Source organism: Corvus cornix, chromosome 13 (assembly GCF_000738735.6).
Source record: "Corvus cornix cornix isolate S_Up_H32 chromosome 13, ASM73873v5, whole genome shotgun sequence".
Lineage (NCBI taxonomy): Eukaryota > Metazoa > Chordata > Aves > Passeriformes > Corvidae > Corvus > Corvus cornix.
This window is the reverse complement of record NC_046343.1, coordinates 1,775,860-1,794,478: the sequence shown is the minus strand read 5'-3', so window position 1 is coordinate 1,794,478 and position 18,619 is coordinate 1,775,860. Positions and strand designations below refer to the sequence as shown.

Here is an 18,619-nt window from a genome sequence, read left to right as displayed (position 1 = left end):
GCAATCCAGAGAGGCCAAACTCTGCTTCTCTTGGGCTCTTACCAGTGTAGGTTGCAATTGTGCTGTGCACAGGGGTGAGCAGTGGCATTTGGAAGACTACTAAAGCCTTCCTAGACCTTGGGTAAGGCTTCCATCATCTCCTTGCAGAGCATTCCTGGTTTGTCTGACATCTCCTCCTTATGTCATGGTAGCTAAATCTCACTCCTTTATATTTTTGGAGCACAGGTGACTCTTATCTACACCAGTTCTGCATGGCATTTTTGGCCATCCTTGTGCACTTTTCCTTTCTCTTCCTTCTTTTTTTGCCCTGCCTTTTTTTTGCCCTGCCTTTTTTTCCTGCCTTTTTCCCTCCACCCCTTCCCCCCCTTTTTTTCCCGCCATTTCCCTGCCCTTTTCTTCCCTGCCCCTTTTTTCCCGCCTTTTTTTCCTGCCTTTTTTCCTGCCTTTCCCCCCCCCTCCTTTTTTTCCCCCGCCTGGGTTTTTCCTGCCTTTTCCTCCCCCACCACCCTTTTTTCCCTCGCCCTTTTCCCCCATCTTTTTTCCCCCATCTTTTTTCCCCCATCTTTTTTCCCCCATCTTTTTTCCCCCATCTTTTTTCCCCCATCTTTTTTCCCTGCCTTTTTTCCCTGCCTTTTTTCCCCCGCCTTTTCCCCCCCCTCCTTTCTTTCCCTATTTTCCCCTTTCTTTCCCTTTCTTTCCCTTTCTTTCCCGTTTATCCATTGCAACAAACTGAGAAATTGCGCTTAACAGAGAGGCTGAGCCCTGCTCAAAGCCGGGATCTGATTTTCCTGGGCTGGCTGAGGTTTCCCTTGGAAAATCGCCTTGATGCTCGATAGGAGGAGATGTGTGCTGATGTCTCTACAAACAGCTCCATGGGTGAGGGGAGGGCTGTTGATGGCTGTGGAATGGCCCTTAATGTCCCCACCAGCCTCAAGGGCGAGGTCGTTCCAGAAGCCGGACAAGTTTGACTCTCGAGCTTTAGGGTAATAGATAAAAGGGTCAGCACAAAGTCTATGGCAGAAGCAATAGCCTTTGGGAAGAGGGCTGCCTGCAGCCGGGAGTTCAGGATAAAAGGAGGCTGCGTCCTTTAAAAGCCCGAGACAGAACCTCCTCAGGGTATTCCCCAGTGGGCTCTCACCCTTTATTCCCTGCAGGACTCCTCTGTCTCCTTTATGGGCACTGGCTTTTCATAGTGTGGTTTCCCGCACGTGCTAAATATTGATCCCACAGTTGTGTTCCAAGCAGATTTTGGGATATTGTCCTGAGTACTTCACACTTGATAAAGGGTTCTTGCTTCCTCAGGTGTGGGGGAGAGATTGTTACAGTTTGGAGAAACAGCTGAAAAAAAAAATCACCAGCACCCTGAGTGCAGGTAAACAGCTTTTACAAAACCGCTTTAATCGTAGCTGCTGGTGAAGGCAGACTCCCTTTGCTAAACCAACTATGGAAAAACAATGTATTCTTTCAGTTTGTCACAGCAGTAATTGCTTTTTATTTTCAAGCCGAGCCCCTAAACCAGCTGATTTTTAGATTGATGTTAATTGCTTCCAAACTTGTCGTTATCAGCTTTCGCTTTCTCAGTTTGTTGCTGAAGGTATTTTTGTGGCTTGAAAAGTGCAGAGCCCTCCAGCAGTTCTGTGTGCGGCTCATTAATCTTATCCTGACTTTGAGGAATGAGCAGCAAGGTGAGGGAACAAGGAATCAAATCGGTTGGATTGGTTGTGTTTGTTTTGAAGCAAAGAAAAGATCCCATTTTTCAACCCAAAGCGCTGGTACAGAGGCATGGGGAACACTGGTCCTGACAGCAGACCTCCACCTGTGCCCCTGGGAGAGAATTGTGTGTTTGACACACACTCCCAAATCCTGGAGTTTGCTGTGCTGGCTCAGGAGGCTCCTTTTCCCTGTGGATCACGAGAAGTGGAGCTGTTGGTGGCTGGCTCTGGGATGGATTTGGCACCTGGTGCTATGCACGGGCACGAAGAGGCAGGGAAGGTCCTTGATCTCCTCTCCCCATCCAAACCTGGGAGAAACAGGAGAAAGAGTCCTAGAGGGGGAGAGAGGGACTCAAAGATCCATCCCTGGAGCCCCAGGGATGTCCTAGGAGAGGAGCTGGACTGTGCCCTCAGCCCCGCTTGCTCAGGACACTGCCAGCCACGCGTGAGGACTGACGGGGACAAGAGCTGGGCTGAGTGGTTGCAACCAAATAGGCACCAAAATGAGCCAAAGCGTAGGAAATGGAAGGGACGTAGGGAAGAGTTTGTGTGCTCCGAGTGCCCTGGCAGTGGGGATTCATGGGAAGCAAACAGCTTCGGGTGCCTCCAGCAGGTTGCAATAGGAGGGTTTATTCTGGTGTGTACACAAGCTCTTTTCAAAACCTCTCCAGCTTCTACACTTGGAGTCATTAAATCATTGTTTATCTCAAGCTCTTTGATCATTCTTCTGTTTGGGTGAGAAATAACAGGCTATGAAATGTCATTTACCAGGCCACAATCAGCCCAGAGCTCTCTTCCTCCTTCCCTTTCCAAGGAAAAATCAACTCTAATCCTCCTGTAATATTGGCAGCATAGATCCAGAAAGGGATTTGCTCTCGCATTTCTGCAGAGAGAAACGAACTGATAGAGAAGATTTTCTGCCAAACTCTCTTCTCCACCTGGTCCCCCAGGCTGGGAAAGGTCTGGAGCCCCAGGAGCGGCTGAGGGAGCTGGAAAGGGGCTCAGGCTGGAGCAAAGGAGGCTCAGGGGGGACCTTGTGGCTCTGCACAAGTCCCTGACAGGAGGGGGCAGCCGGGGGGGTCGGGCTCTGCTCGCAGGGAACAGGGACAGGAGGAGAGGGAACGGCCTCAGGCTGGGCCAGGGCAGGCTCAGGGTGGACAGCAGCAGGAATTTCCCCATGGAAAGGGTGCTCAGGCCTTGGCAGGGGCTGCCCAGGGAGGTTTGGAGTGCCCATCCCTGGAGGTGAAGGATGGATATGACACTCAGTGCTCTGGGCTGGGGACAAGGTGGGGATGGGGCACAGCTTGGACTTGATGGGCTGGGAGGGCTTTTCCAACCTCAGTGATTCCATGAAATGTTACAAGGAGCCAGCTGAAAGAGGCTGTGGGGTTTGCCGGGTTTATCCTCTCTTAGGGAGGAATCCACAACTGGGAGCACTCAAACACCCGGGGCATTTCTGAACCTGCAGCCACAGAGTTCACAGAGCATTGCCCACCTGCCAACACCCGGGCAAAGCAGGAGGGCACAGGGAAGCAAGGAATGATAAAGTGGCTCAATTTCACATTTCTCTGCTGCCAGCCAAAAATTTCCAGGAGCCAAAAAAACCTTGGAAAAAGAAATTCTCTTTCCTAAATGCTCCCTCCAGCCCAGGCACTGCTCCGTGGGGGAGTCATCAGCCTGGGTATTTTTCATATTGTTCAACTCTTTTCTCAGTTTCTAGGGAAACACTTTAAAGCACTATATTTATGGGAACATCTTTCCAAACACCTCCGCCAACACTTAATTAATGGAGATTTTAAGCCTGGCTCCAGCTTCTGCGAATTAATAGTGTGCTCCCTGATGGCAGCTGTGGAGCAAGGGTGACACACAGGCTCTGTAAATAAAGTTGGAGGGTGCAGGGGGGCAGCTCCTGTTTGTGCTGGTGCACAGCCCCACGGGGAGGTCAGGCCATCACACACCTCTGTGAGGTTTCACCTGTTTTTATCAGAGCAATCTGTGCACATGAAAATTCCCCGGACTAAAAGCTGGGCCGTAAAAATGAACTTTTGGATGGCTTGCATCACATCTTTAGCATCAGTGTCTCTGCACAGAGGGGCAGAGATCTGGAAAAGGGTGTGAAAACCACCCTAAAGACTGGGATATCCTGGGGCAGGCCTGGCTCTAGGGCTTGGCAAAAATGGGCTGGACCTTATTGCCAGCTTTTGCCCAGGGCTTCCCAGGACACCTTCCTTGACTTCCCAGGGCTGACCCTCAGCATCAGGCTGGCAAAATTCAGTTTTGGGAATTCTTGAACAGCTGTGCTCAGGGGTGGGGAGTAAGGAAGCTGGGAGGGGGTCCTGAGAGACAGGACTGGAGCTGTGGGGCCAGAGGAGCTGTGGGGTTCATGGGGCACCGAAAGTCGCATCAGCAGAGCTGGGGGTCCTTCTAGGACAGATGCGACATCATGTCAGAACCAGGGGCTGGGCTGTACGTGGAAATCTCATGGCGCTGCTCTCAGGGAGTTAAAATTCCTTGAGTTGCTTTTGGAGAAGTGGAGAAAGACACTCCTGAGGTCCTGGTGGGAGATCTTTCCTGGGAATGCAGCCTGGGGGACAGGTAACCTGCCCCAGATGGAATGGGAGTGCAGCTGCAGAACGAGCCCTTCAGGCAGGGGCAGGGAAAGGCACAGACCTGAGGCACCCAGCAGAGCTGGGGGTGATTTAGTGGCAAGGGGTCAGTTCTCAAACCAAAACAGATTTTTAGGATCAGGCTGTGCTGCTGTGGGAGAGGCAGTCCCAGATCCCAGGTTCCCAGCTGTGGATCAGACTTGGAGCTCACAGAACCTGCGAGTGCAGAGTCCATCCCTGGTGCCGCCAAGATGCCTCCAGGTCATTTCAAGAACACCTCTGCCTTTGCACTGCCTCTTCCCCAGGGGTGGCTGTTTCCAGGAGTCAGGGACTGCCGCAAGCTCCTGCCCCGCTTAGCTGCAATTAAACACAATTAACAATCACTCCCAGAGCTCCCCAGGCTGGAGAAATGTGCTGGTCCTGACTCCTGGGTGGGATCTGGGTTCCATCTGAGCTGAGAGCCTGCACTTCCCATCCTCAAAGCACCTTGACCTCCTCTCTTGTTTATTTGAAGTGAGAAATGCGATGAGGCTTTTGTGGAGAGTATTCAGAACATGCACTTAGCTGGGGAGGTAGAAGGAGGTTTAAATAAAACCAGGAATTTAAGTGCTCTGCTCTTGAATCAAGGACATTCCATGCCCGTGCTTAGAGAGGACACCTGTCTGGAGCCTCCACACATGGGTGAGGGCCATAAAAAATGAGCTGGTGAACATCAGGGGCTGGAAGGTTTCTGGCTGCCTCCACTGGAACTATCTTTACCAAACTTTGGTTTTTATGGTAATGCTCAAAATGAGCTGGGAGCTGGTTTTGTGTGGCTTGGATTCACGCGGGGGGTCTGTGGGGGTCTCAAATAAAATTTATTCTAGAAATCAACATTTCATCCTGTCTGTGCCAAGTCTTCCATTAGCTGGGGTAACTGCAAGGAGATTTTTCATTCTTCTGGAGGCTTGAAACTGGGAAACTCTCCAGGAACTATTAGAAGTTAGACAGCCAATAGCTGTATTTGTCTTTTGCTGTCCAAGGCATAAACAAGCAGTGGGGAAAGGGCACAGCCTGGATATTTTAATACCCAGCCTCATGCCAGGACCCTTCCAGGGGTCTTGACTAAATGCCTCTCATTTAACAATACCTTCCGAACTGCAAATGTTGTTTGAAAAAGCAGATCAGGACCTTCATGGTTTCTGATTTGAGCATCTTCCAGGTGCCAGGCTTTGGGCAAAGATGGGAACAAAGGTTTGAAAAAGAGAAGTCAGCATGAGAATGCTGAGGACGACTGAGAACTGCCTTAGGGTGTTTTGATAGAGTCAACTTTGGGGTAACGAATCTCTGGGCATAGGGCAGGGCTTATTTGGGGTTGGGTTTTTTTAGGAAAAGTTATAATAAGACAGGGCAATAAATCCTTTTAGGCCAGGAGCAGCAGCTCGTCTGAAGAGCTGTGGGCTCTGTGCACCCCAGTTCTGCACCTGATAATTGCAGGAGGCATCACACAGATTTCTGTGAGCAATCTGGGCCCTCAGAGCATGTTTAGCATGAGCCTAAACCTTTATTTTCTCACTCTGTGCCAGAGGGGGTCATGTCATGGGTGTGCATCCACTCACTGCCCGTTTCTAAACTCCTGAGATAAAGTTTGAGCCGTACATGTGTGTAATGGTGATGCCTCTGTGAGGTAAAATTGTTCTGTACCATAACCAAATTACAAACATCCTTGTGCAGAAGTACAGCCTGGACTCTGCCTTCAACCCCTGGAGAACAAGGAGGGGAAATTAATGACGGTTAATGAGAATATTGGCAATGAGGTGCTTCACTCCATCAGCTCTCCTGAGCACAGCTCGGTGGCGTTTGTTGTTGAGCATCGAGCCCTGTGTGCGACAGGAGATAGGCAAGAGGTACTTAGACAACAGGGGATAATCACATTCTGATTATGGAACATACACCAAAAGTCAGGATTACTTTTCTGCTTCTTTCATCACCCTCTGTTCATCACTGAACTGCTGTGGGGTTTGGTAGAGGCCATGCGCTCGATTCGGAGGAGCAATTCTAATTAGGAACTGATCAAGACGTTTCTGAGTAAAGGCATGTTTGATCTCTGGTTTTATTCAGCGTTTACAAAGGAGAAATGATTGTTACAACATCTCTGCTGTGCTGTGTAGTGTGTCTAAATCCCTGCCTAAGTCAGAGATTTGGGTTTTTTCATTGCCAGGAGTATTTGATAACCGCGTTAAAATACTCTGCACAGAATCAGAGAAAAATAGAATGGTTTGAGGTGGAAGGGACCTTAAAGCCCATCCAGTGCCACCCCTGCCATGGGCAGGGACACCTCCCACTGTCCCAGGCTGCTCCAAGCCCCAATGTCCAGCCTGGCCTTGGGCACTGCCAGGGATCCAGGGGCAGCCCCAGCTGCTCTGGGCACCCTGTGCCAGGGCCTGCCCACCCTCACAGGGAGGAATTCCTTCCCAATATCCAATTTAAACCTACTCGGTCAGTTTGAAGCCATTCCTCCTTGTCCTGACCCTCCATCCCTTGTCTCTCTCCATCTTTCCTGCAGCTCCTTCAGGCACTATAAGGCCGCAATCAGCTCCCCCAAAACTTCTCCTCTCCAGGCTGGACAATCCCAGCTCTCGCAGCCTTTCCTCCCAGCAGAGCTGCTCCATCCCTCGGATCATCCTGGAGCCTCCTGTGGCCTGGCTGCAGCAGCTCCAGGCCCTCCCTGTGCTGCACATCCCAAAGTGGTGTTGTGTTGGGGTGAAAACAAAAGGGGAATGTTCAGCACGTGAAGGGCACAGTTGGATTAAAACTCGAAGACTTGAAAATGTATTAAAAGGAACAAAGAATAGTCCAAGGTGCTGCAGAGACTTGGGGGAGGTGTCAGGGTGGGATTTGGGTGGCGCAAGGGCTCTCCTGTGGAAGTTGTTAGAGGATGCAAAACGAAGCAGTTGCAGCAGCTGCCTTTGCTCCATGTAAATACTGTGATCCTAATCTCATGCTGATTTCGTAAGTTAATTTTAGCTTATATTTTAGGTGACAGTCTAATGGCTTTTGAGGATTGTACTCACATACATCAGCCCTGCAGCGATACCTGCTCGTATGTGGGTGTAAATTATGTAACTCTGGATCTGCTGCCTGGGAAGGAGCAGAGCCAGGGCTCTGTCCTGCCCTGCAGGAGATGCAGACAGATGTGGCTGCTGGGCCATCTCATTCCCCTGCACAGAGTGAGTCCCCAGGGCTCAGGCAGAGCCCAGAGCTCCCCAGGGCTGCGTTGGTTTCCTCCCTCATTCCCCAAGTGCAAACTCCTGCCTCGCTCTCTGTCTCAGACCGTAATCAAGCCTCTCATTGCCCAGGATGAGTTTTCAGCCCCAGATGAAATTTCCACTGAGCAAAGGCCAGAACTTGTGCTGCTGCCAGCTGAGGAGGATGCACGGAGCAGCAGAGAGCTCGAGGATTCCTGGGTTTGGCACTTGGAGCCCCTCGTGCCCTGGGTGTGAGCCTGGCTCTGCACCTCACTGTCAGTCCTGGGGGCAGTTTGGGCACCACAGTGGAAAAAAATATCTATAAAGCTTGGGAGAGCCTCCCAAGGCTCTCTTGGAGGAGAGGAGACTGAGGGGAGACTTTTCAGGTGCTGCAGCTCCGATCTCTGCTCTCTGGGACAGGGACAGCACCCAGGGAATGGCTGGAGCTGGGTCAGGGAGGTTTAGGTCGGATATCAGGAAAGGCTCTTCCCCCAGAGGGTGCTGGGCACTGCCCAGGCTCCCCAGGGAATGGGCACGGCCCCGAGGCTGCCAGAGCTCCAGGAGCGTTTGGACAGCGCTGCCAGGGATGCCCAGGGTGGGAGTGTTGGGGGGTCTGGGCAGGGCCAGGAGCTGCACTGGGTGATCCCTGTGGAACTTAGGATATTCCACGATTCAGTCCCAGAGCATGAGGTGGGAGCAGGGCTGGAGCCGCCTCTCCGGTGCCGGTGTCCCCCGAGGTCCCCCCGTGTCTGGCAGCTCCAGCAGGTCCCTGTTCCCAAACGGGAGAGCGCTCCCAGCACGCACTGATTGACTGTGCCAGCCCACACACGGCAATTTTTAAAACGTTTAAATAGCCTGTCTTCTCTGCTTCATCTTGACAATTGGTTTTAATCAGTGTTATCAGCTGCTTAAAACACTTCATTCTCTGAAGCGCCGCAGCTTTCAGCCTGCGGGAGATTCATGGAGCGGAGGTGCAGGACTGGGGATGTTAGCAGGAGTTTTGTTTCAAACCAGCACAAAAGAAGAAAACCTCATCCCTTCCCTCCCATCCCACCGCCACGATTTATTTGGTGGTTTGTTGTTTTGGTTTGGTTTGGTTTTTTTTTCAAAAAACCACTCAAATAAACGACTCATATGACCGAGTTATTTTGATACGTGGAATGCTGTCAATACTTTAATTAATTTCCGTCTGTTTCTAAAACAGAAGTGAAGGACATATTCATTGACTGGAATCCGTTAGGAGCTGTCCTGCCATCTGCACCGGCTGAAGTGAAGCAGCACAGGCAGTGCAGCATTTAAAGGCATTTAAGGAAATTAAATGCTTCTGGATTAGTGCTGACTTCTGATTAATAGTTTAGAAAAGGACGTGGTAACAGCTGGAAAAGCAGAGATCGAATAATCTCTTCCCTATTGTCGTGTTTCTGTACTGAGATGCATCAACAGGTTTACCCACAAAAATAGCTTATCTTGATTTTTAGGTGCTTAAGACCTAATGATTTTTTTTATGCCTAGGAATAATCAGGGAAGTGGGAAAGAGGAGAGGCAAATGACATCTTATTTGTGGTTATGAAATACGGAGTTAGGGAGGAAAAAGCCATGGCTGGAAACAAAGCAACCCAACCCTTCCCTGTGTTCCCCCCACACCGAGGGCGCTGGTAAACCAAGAAGAAAACTCTTCCCGAGGCTCCCAGTACTCCGAGCTTTTTAATCTCCTTCCGTGAGGCTTGTGCACATCCCTTGTCGGGGAGTGTTCCCTGCGGTCCCGGGGTGCTCCCGGGGCGCTCGCGGGGTGATCCCGGGGTGCTCGCGGGGTGATCCCGGGGTGCTCGCGGGGCGATCCCGGGGTGCTCGCGGGGCGATCCCGGGGCGATCCCGGGGTGCTCCCGGGGTGCTCGCGGGGCGATCCCGGGGCGATCCCGGGGCGATCCCGGGGTGATCCCGGGGCGCTCGCGGGGCGATCCCGGGGTGCTCGCGGGGCGATCCCGGGGTGCTCGCGGGACGATCCCGGGGCGATCCCGGGGTGATCCCGGGGCGCTCGCGGGGCGATCCCGCGGTGATCCCGCGGTGCTCCCGGGGCGATCCCGGGGTGCTCCCGGGGTGCTCGCGGGGCGATCCCGGGGTGCTCCCGGGGTGCTCGCGGGGTGATCCCGCGGTGCTCCCGGGGCGATCCCGGGGTGCTCCCGGGGTGCTCGCGGGGCGATCCCGGGGTGCTCCCGGGGCGCCCCTGTCAGGCAGAGCTGGCCCCTCCCGTCCTGAAACGTGCCATCCTTTTTGTCAGCCGTGCTCCTCTGCCCCCAAAGCACGGCGTTTTTCTGCAGCCCTGACTCTCTGCCTCCTGCGGGAGTTCTGTGCTCCCAGCACGGAGCTGTTGGCAGGGATTTTCCCCTCCGTGCCCCCGGGGAGCTCGGGCTGTGATGAGTAACGAGAGCCAGAGCGATGTGCGTGCTCTGACCCCCAGGACTGGTCTGTGCTCTTTAATTGCCGCATAAAATACGCAGAAGCACCCGGGTTCATTTGGAAAAGTTGGGGTGTTTACAGGAAAGTGAAAACTGGGCTTGGAAAAGTAATTACCTTTTTTTTTTACTTTCACATTAATGACGGTGCAGAAGAGCTTTTTAAATATGTCCACATGTGAGTTTCAAGCATTCATTCCCCATCAGTATTTCACCTTTTTCCTTAAGTGATTTCTATATTCCTACTAACCAGCAATCATTTCGCCTGAATCTCATTTCCTCACAATAGCAAACCCATCAATCTCTGCTTTATTAAACAGGGAAGCAAAGCTCGGAAGCCAGAGCACTCCGCTTTGATAAAAGATGTTATGCAAACCATTGATTTTAATTTACAGCAATATCCACTTCTTCCATTATTAACAACTCGGAATTACTAAGACTGAATAATTAACATGTATTCCTGCTTGATGATGGATTATTCTGAAGGCAGAAACAGCCCAGCTGAAATCCCTCCTGCACCCGCAGTGAGGCATCCGCCTGTGTAATGTTCCCCGGGGGAGCAGTGCAACACGGCACGGCAGAAATCCTTCCAAAAGTGCTACCAGAGCAAATGTACCTCTCACAAATGTGCCAGGGTGAGTTCCTGCCCTGCTGGGCTCTGCTCAGAGCCTGGGTGGTGACCGGTTCTGCCCAGGGATGCCACCAGGATGCCACCGCTCTCAGGGCAGGGTTGTCTGTGGTGCACGGGGTGGGAAATGTGGGTTTAGAACTCCTGGAGGTGAAAAACCCCTCAGGCAGTGTCTGGTGAGATGTTGCTCAGGGCTGGGCTCCTTTGGCATTTCCAGAGCTTGTTTGGATGAGTTAAACTCAACATTTCTGTGTGCCAGAAGTCCCTGATCTTTTTCAGCTTTTCTCCAAATCAGGAGACCTCAGTGAGATGAAGTGTAAAAAGCCCGGGATGTTGTTCAGTAAATAAAAAGTGACCCCGGAGTCAGTCAAGGTAAAACAGAGTAACAGTTCCATTTTTCAATTACCTGAACAATCTCACATCATCAGTCCTGGGTGTCCAACACCAGCTCTGCAGGCTGAGAAGAAATTTCCCTGCTGAATTAGTGTCAAGTGTTGCTTTTAATGCAGTTTATCTCCAGGCACACTTGATAACAGGAAAAGTCCCTGTTCCCACGAGCACAAGCAGGTGAAGGTTTAGGATGCATTTTATTCAGGATATATCATTAGAAATAGCTTTAGAGGAGAAGTGGCTCAAAATTTTGTGATAAAACCAGGTTTATGAGGAATTTTTTGCATGCTGGGTGTTACCTTCCTGCTTTGCAAGCGCTGAAAAAAGAAAAACCAAAAACTTTCTTTGAAACAGCAAATTACTTGTAGAAATGGAGACTTAAAATATGGCTGACATTGGGGGGGGGGGTTGTGTTATTCTTCCTTTTTTTTTTCTTCTTCATTAACTGAAAGAAATTATTGATCTCTGGGTAGGGGGAAATTGGGCACTTGGAAAAGAATTTATTTCCTCTCCCTAACTCTGGAAAAGTTACTAAGTGAAAAAAGGGGAAAAAAGAGAAAAAAAAAATAGAAAAGCCAGACTGTTTTGTGGCACAGAGTGAAGGGAAGAGAGAAAAAGGCAAAACATTATGTAGATTTCAAAATTCAAGATGTAAAATGCTCGTCTTGAGGAAAGTTTGAACCCATTAGTCCTTGTCACAGCACATCAGGAGCTGACAGACAAAGAGTGATGGGTTCAAACCAAAAGAGGGGAAATTTAGGTTACAGGTACGGAAAAAATCCTTCCCTGTGAGGGTGGGGAGGGGCTGGGATGGAATTCCCAGAGAAGCTGTGGCTTCCCCGTCCCTGGGAGTGTCCCAGGCCAGGTTGGACATTGGGGCTTGGAGCGCCCTGGGACAGTGGAAGGTGTGGGATGAGATGAGTTTTAATGTCCTTTCCAACCCAAACCATTTTGTGATTTTATGATACTAAAACCATGGGGAAAAAATGGAAAAATTACCGGAAAAAAACCCCAGAATGCTTCTGCATGAAAATAACATTATTTATTGGGGTGAAAAGAGGATGGAAACGTTTTTGTGCAGAGGCTCTGAGCTGGGCTGTCAGGAATCAGGCCCAGCTCATTCCAGCTCTCCTAAATGGGCTCCTCCAGGGTGTGTGGAGGCTCATCCTGCCCTGGGCAGCCGTGGGTGCTGGGGGGATGCTCTGGTGCTGCTGGATGGGATGGGTGGGAATGGCCATGGATGGAAAGGGTTGTTGGGAGTGGCCCACAGGGACAGCACAGGCAGCTGCTGTCACCACCAGCAGTGCCCCTGGCTGGCACCGCTGGGCCACCCCTCCCCGTGCCGCTGCAGCTTCTTTTCCTCTCTCTCTCGTCTCCCTGTGTGCTCCCAGTTCGAGTGAGGGCTTCGGCATCGCGGAGAAGATCGTGCTGCTCTCCTTCATCTCCGCCGTCATCCTGATGGCCATCCTGGGCAACCTGCTGGTCATGGTGGCCGTGTGCCGGGACAGGCAGCTCAGGTGAGCCCGCCCAGGTGGCCACCACGGGGGCAAACCCCTCCTGACGAGCTGAGGGCAGGAGATGCCACCAGGGAGGTGCTCCTGCCTTGCACACCCGCACTGCCCTCAGCTCGTCCCGCGGCGCTGGCACCATTTTAATTCCCATCCTCATCCTTTTTAGCATTCTCAGTGTAGAAAACCAGGCAAACCAGTGAAAAACACCGCTAAGCAGCAATTCCTGGGGGAAGCAGGTTGGCCCCTGCCCCTTTTCCATCTCAGATTTCCCAACGAGCTCATCAGAAATCCACACAGACCAAGGGCCAGGTGTGCAGCTCCACCATGACAGTGTTGCCCACAGTTTGAGGGGGCCACAGGCACAATTCCTGTCTTGAGGCTGCTGCTAACCATGGGAATTGTCAGCCCAACCTTAGGAGCAGAAAAAGATATTTAACAGCCTCTATTTGTGTGCTGCGTGGGATTTTTAATGGATTTAATTCTATTTTATTGTTGTGATTTTAAAAGTACTCTTCAAGTTGAAATTACAGCTTCAGTCTAGATTATTCTCTGTGCTTTCTGGAAGGATTTTCTCCATTTACAAGTTAAAATAAAATCCCCCTCCTCCACCCCAGAGTCTCCAGAGCAAGCTGTGAGGCTGAGCCACATGCAGAGGCCTGTGAGCATCCATTTGCCTGCTCTGGGTGAGCAGAAAGATGTGTTTATGCCAGGAAAACGGTGGACATTTGGCTTTAAAAGCCAGGAGCAAGCCAGGGGTGACCATATAAAGTGAGGAGTGTGTTAGGGAGGGGTTTTTAGTGTGATGGAGCAGATTAAACCCAAAATCAGGCTGCAATCTCTCTCCATGTGTGGAGGCTGCTGCACTGAACCCACCCTAATTTTGTGTTGTGCCTTGCAGGAAAATCAAGACCAACTATTTCATTGTTTCCCTGGCCTTTGCTGACCTGCTGGTGTCGGTGCTGGTGATGCCCTTTGGAGCCATTGAGCTGGTTCAGGACAACTGGATCTATGGAGAGATGTTCTGCCTGGTGCGGACATCCCTGGATGTGCTGCTCACCACAGCATCCATCCTGCACCTCTGCTGCATCTCCCTGGACAGGTACGAGCTGGAGAGTGGCATTGCTCGAAGTCTCTGCTGTGTTCTTGGTTATCCTGAGCTGCCAGAGGGCAAAGATGGACCTGTTGGGAATGGCAGAGCAATGAATCTCTCCCAGTGGTGATTTTGGAGAGAATTCTGATGAGGGCAGAGCAACTTGGAATGGGGTGAGATTTATGGTGAGGGCCTGGGTTGTTCTGTGCACAGCTCTGCTGGCAGCACTGAGCAGGGGTGGCTCTGCTCCTTCTTGGAAGCAGAAAAAGACACCTGGGCTGTGTCCAAAGGAGGGAGCTGAGCTGTGGCAGAGGAGGGGCATCGTGCACAGGGTGTTGTTCCAGCAGGGATGTTCCTCTGCTCCCAGGGAACAGGGACAGGATGAGGGGAAACAGCCTCAAACTGCACCAGGGGGGGCTCAGGTTGGACAGCAGCAGGAATTTCCCCATGGAAAGGGTGCTCAGGCCTTGGCAGGGGCTGCCCAGGGAGGTTTGGAGTGCCCATCCCTGGAGGTGCCCAAGGAAGGGCTGGAGGTGGCACTCAGTGCTCTGGGCTGGGGACACAGGTGGGGATTGGGCACAGGATCATCTTGAAGGTCTTTTCCAGCCTAAATCTCCTGGGAGGTCCTAAAAACTTTCCTTTCTTTCAAACTTTTCTTGTCACCTAAAAATAAAGCCCAAAGCCTCAGTAATTTATGGCGAGCAATTCTGTTTGACTGCTGTCTGCAGTTTTTCAGGGTAAATGGCAGAACTTCCATAAGAACTTTTCACAAGATGAACACTCAGTAGAAAACATTCTGGCTATTCTGATAATATTTAGAGCTTTTTTTTTCCCCTTTGAGTTCTGTGTGGAGATTTCAATACCTTTAAAAACACTGTTACTTAGTATTGCTAACAGGGCCAGAATAACCATAATTATTCTCGTCACTGTGACAGCTGATATTTGAATATGTTCTATTTCAGTATCTTGAGAGTCTGAGTGCAGCCAGACTTTAAAAAAAAAATTGCTTAACCTCTGTATTGATGGGCAGCAGTGCTCTGGGGTGGGAGACAGGGCACCAGCACAGGCAGTTCTGTATCCAGAGAGAAGCTGGTGTCCAACAAGCACGGCTCCTATCCTTATCTGTGAGTTTCGATAGCTGGGACACAAATGAGAAGCTCGTTATCTTCAAAACATTGAGAAATTGCCACTCTGAGCCAATTACCAGGAAAGCAGATGTTGGGCACCGCGCTCTGGACGTGACCTCGCTCTCTGAAATGTTGCAGTTTGATTCTCCAGGCTCTTCATTAAATAGAGAGGGTTGTGGAGAGAAGGGAAAGTGGGATTTCACCTCTGGATTTGCAGCAGGGGATGAGGATCTTCCTGTGTGAGGGGCACAGAAAGGAGGTTCCCCCTTTCCCTGCCCTCCTGGAGATGCCCCACATGCAGAGCCTGCTGCCTGTCCCCATCTGTCCCCCAGATCCTGGGACAGCCGTGGCTCGGAGCTGATGCTTTAGGGATACCCCTCCACCTGGGCTTTAAAGCTCGCTGGCAGAAACTTGGATTTCTCTGACAGTTTTTAGCTGGTTTTTTTCCACAGTGAGAACTGATTGAGAACAGTGTGAAGGGGCCAGAATAGATGAGGAGAAGGCAGTGGATGGCCCCAAAAGGGCAGAGCAGGTGGATGAATGAGAGGTTTTTGTGGAGGGAAGGATGACTCAGCCCAGCTTCGATCTGTTCTCCATCCCCAGTGCCTCCCTGGGCTGCAGGGGCAGCGCTGCTTCCTTCCCAGGGCTTAATTCAATTCTTTTTAGCTGTTTGCTCTTGTGTTCATTCAGAATTTATGGGAGTCTGCTGCTGCTAGTGGGTACTTTTTCTGTGATCTATTTCCTGCCTTCTGTTTTATTTCAGGACGTGCAAGCGTGAGTTTTAAGGGATTTTTAAAGAAAACTGGGTGGTTAATCTAATCCTAAAAGCTCTGTTTGGAAAGTCATTCCCTTCAACTTATTCACAAAGTGTTGCTTGAAAAGACTTTTATCTGATAATATCTTGTATCTGTTTCCACTGCTGCCTCTGGAAAAGAAGGAAACAAGCACTGAGGCTTGAATTCTCCAAGGCGTTGGAGAAAAGCTGGAGGAACCACCACATAATAAACTGATTTTACTGCTCAGACACAGGGAGAAAAGTACTGCAGAGAGCCACTGTCAGTGTCAGCTGGAAAAGGGATTTTCCAAGGTAGCAAAGGTGTCTCAGGGCTCACTGAATCCAAAGTTTGCTGCCACTGCCTTATGGTTTTTCATCCTCTCTTTGATATTCTAATATAATAGAGAGGTTTACCCTTGAAATATTTATTTGTTGCGTGTTTTAGGCACACGTGTCCATTCTTTGTGCCAGTGCAATAAAAAATAATTGCACTGCAGATAAACAGACCCAGGAGCTCTGAGGGAGTCTCCGAATACAGAAAACCTGTCAGGAAAGGGAATTTTCTCCTCCAGTATTTGCAGTCCAATTTGCACTGCAATTACTTCTCAAAGTTTTGTGAGGGGGACAAACAACAGAGAAACAAAAACATCTGTGGTTTTGGGTTTGGATGCACATCTGGCACCTCTGGGTGCAGCTGGAGCATCCTCACCCTGCTCCCTGCACCCTCCCGGCTGTCCCAGCACAGGAAGTTCTCCCCAAGGCTGTGTCTCTGCTGGGTGCTGTTTGCTGGAGTATTCCAAACATTTGCACACCACAAACCAGCCCTGGGTGTGTCTGTCCATCCCAAGCCGATCCTACATTCAGGCACAGCCCAAAATCCCTGCTAAAGCAGGGCTAAAGCACGGCAGATGCATCCAGAGAGCGGCAGAGCAGAGTGACAGATGCTCCTTGTGCCGTTTGCAAACATTAATTACCATTAATGGACTGCTCAGGCAGCAAATTAGCCCAATCCTGTGGGAGAGGTGATGTTGTAAAGCCTCCCAAGCCCTGTGCTCTGTGGTGACATCCTGTGACAGCAGCCCTGTCCCTGTGCCGGGGCACGGAGGGCACCCCTGAGGGACGCAGCGTGGGCACTGCCCTCCCAGCGCTCCGGCACAGCATTCCATGCTCATCCCCTCGCCGTGGCATCACAGACGAGGCACGAGGGATGGACTGGTGCCCGAAGGATGCCCAGGCCCTGGTTGGGAGCACAGGGTGTTTTCCCAGACTGGGAGGAAGCCGCCGTGCCCAGCAGTGCCCCGTGGAACACCCCCAGCTGCCCAGGGGCACGGGGAGGTTGTTAGTGGGGAGAGTTCCTAAACTTGGAACAGCTGTCAGTAATTAATGGTTACAGTCTGATTAAATGCCCCAAATTCCAGCTGGAGTCCTGGCCAGGCTGTAAATCCCCTGTGCCCATCTCACCTGGATCTGGGCAGCTCCCAGTGCTCAGGTGGAGGGACCGAGAGCCAGCGCAGGGAGGGGCTGAGCAAAGCCAGCTGGAGCCTGTCCCCGCGGCTGTGAGAGGTGACAGAGCTCTGGAGTTGTCCCTGCCAGCCCAAAAACCACCCCAGGGTTTGCAGGATTGCAGCCTGAGAGTGTTAAGGAAAATCCCAGAGCAAATGGTCACGGCACAAGCTGAGGGATGCTGTGTCCTTTGTTAATCGTTGCAAACCCTCTAGAAATGTTTCATTTATTTTGCCACTCTTGCTGCCAATAACCCTCCACACACCTCAGCCCCACGGGGGCCATGGAGGAGCCCTCTCTCTCCATTTGGCAGCACACGTTTGTTTGTATTCCCTGCTAAATTTATCCAGCTCCAATTAACTGTTCTCTTTAGCATTTTCCTCAGTGTAATTATTTCAACACCAGCAGGCCGTTGTTTTTCTAATATGAATTTAATTTTGTTAGATATAATCATTTCAGGACATTTTCAGGACCAACGATGCAGAACTTTGTTTGCTTTGGCACAATGAGAGCCCAAAGCTTATTTGCTCAGTGGGAAAAAGGAAAATAGAAAGAGCTGTTCTTTCCAAAAAAATGTTAAAATCTGATTATACGGAGGCCAGAACCTGTTTTCACTGAAACATCAGCAACAGCAGTGCTGGATTAATTTCCCACAGGCACAAATAAATTGAAGTCATGGCTCCTTAGGTTCATCACTTGGTCAGGGCTCAGCTGGAGGCTCTGTCCCAGTCTGGATTCCCTGAGGGACAAGGACAGTGACTTCCCACGGACAGAGGGCTTGGCTTTGCACCCTAACTTTGGGAGACACACAGTAGTACCCACAGTTTTCCCATCCTTTTGTCTTCTTTTTTCAAGTTTTCCTATCCTTTTATCTTCCTTTTTCCAGTTTTCCATCTTTTGTCTTCTTTTTTCCAGTTTTCCCATCCTTTTGTCTTCTTTTCTCCTCGATTATTGAAGAGGGGGTGAACTCTTACTCAGTGTGAGTGCTCGGTGACTGTTCTGTGTCTCATCCTGGCCCCGCTGATGATCAGGCAGATGCTGTGTACATCATTTTCCATATGCACATGACACCAAGCCGTTTGAAGTGTGGGCCACCCCCAGAGCCAGGCTGTGGATAAGGGTGGGGGTGGATTTGTCTGTCTGAGGTAGCTCAAGAGCTCCTTGCAGGGTAGTGCCGACAGGCTCCCAGCTCCAAATTGCACTGCAAACCAGGGAGATCCTTGCATTTCTCCCCAAGGGCAAGGAATTCTCTCCTGCAGCTCAGTAATTCTGTTCCCCTAGTGCCCAGGAAGCAAGGAGGGAGCAGTGGTGTGGTCAGAGCATCACCGGGCCTGAGGCAGGAGCTGAGCACTCCAGGGCAGCTCTTCCACAGCCGTGGGATTGAGGAGGTGTTTGGATAAATAAATAATTCCTTGCCAGGGCCCAGAGCTGGGTTGGGCTGCTGGCAGTCAGATCCAGGGTGTGGAACTGCAGTGGTTCCTAACTGGGACCTTGCAGTGCCTGAGGGAAGATGGAAAGAGAGTGCCAGGACACAGGGAATGGCTTCCTGCAGCCAGAGGGCAGGGATAGATGGGATTTGGGAAGGAATTGCTCCCTG

The 18,619-nt window shown here is 50.9% G+C and overlaps 1 protein-coding gene across 4 annotated transcripts in view; it reads left to right on the top strand.

The window, feature by feature from the left end:
• HTR4 (5-hydroxytryptamine receptor 4) overlaps positions 1 to 18,619 on the top strand; it is a 70,570-nt gene that overhangs the window by 22,416 nt on the left and 29,535 nt on the right. For all 4 annotated transcript variants that reach the window (XR_751833.3, XM_010399620.4, XM_010399621.4 and 1 more), the window contains 2 exons: positions 12,408 to 12,533; positions 13,426 to 13,626. Coding sequence is in view for 3 of the 4 variants with exons in the window: in XM_010399620.4 (XP_010397922.1) it covers positions 12,408 to 12,533; positions 13,426 to 13,626 (327 nt within the window). In the remaining variant the exon portion in view is untranslated. The remainder of the gene's footprint in view (positions 1 to 12,407; positions 12,534 to 13,425; positions 13,627 to 18,619) is intronic.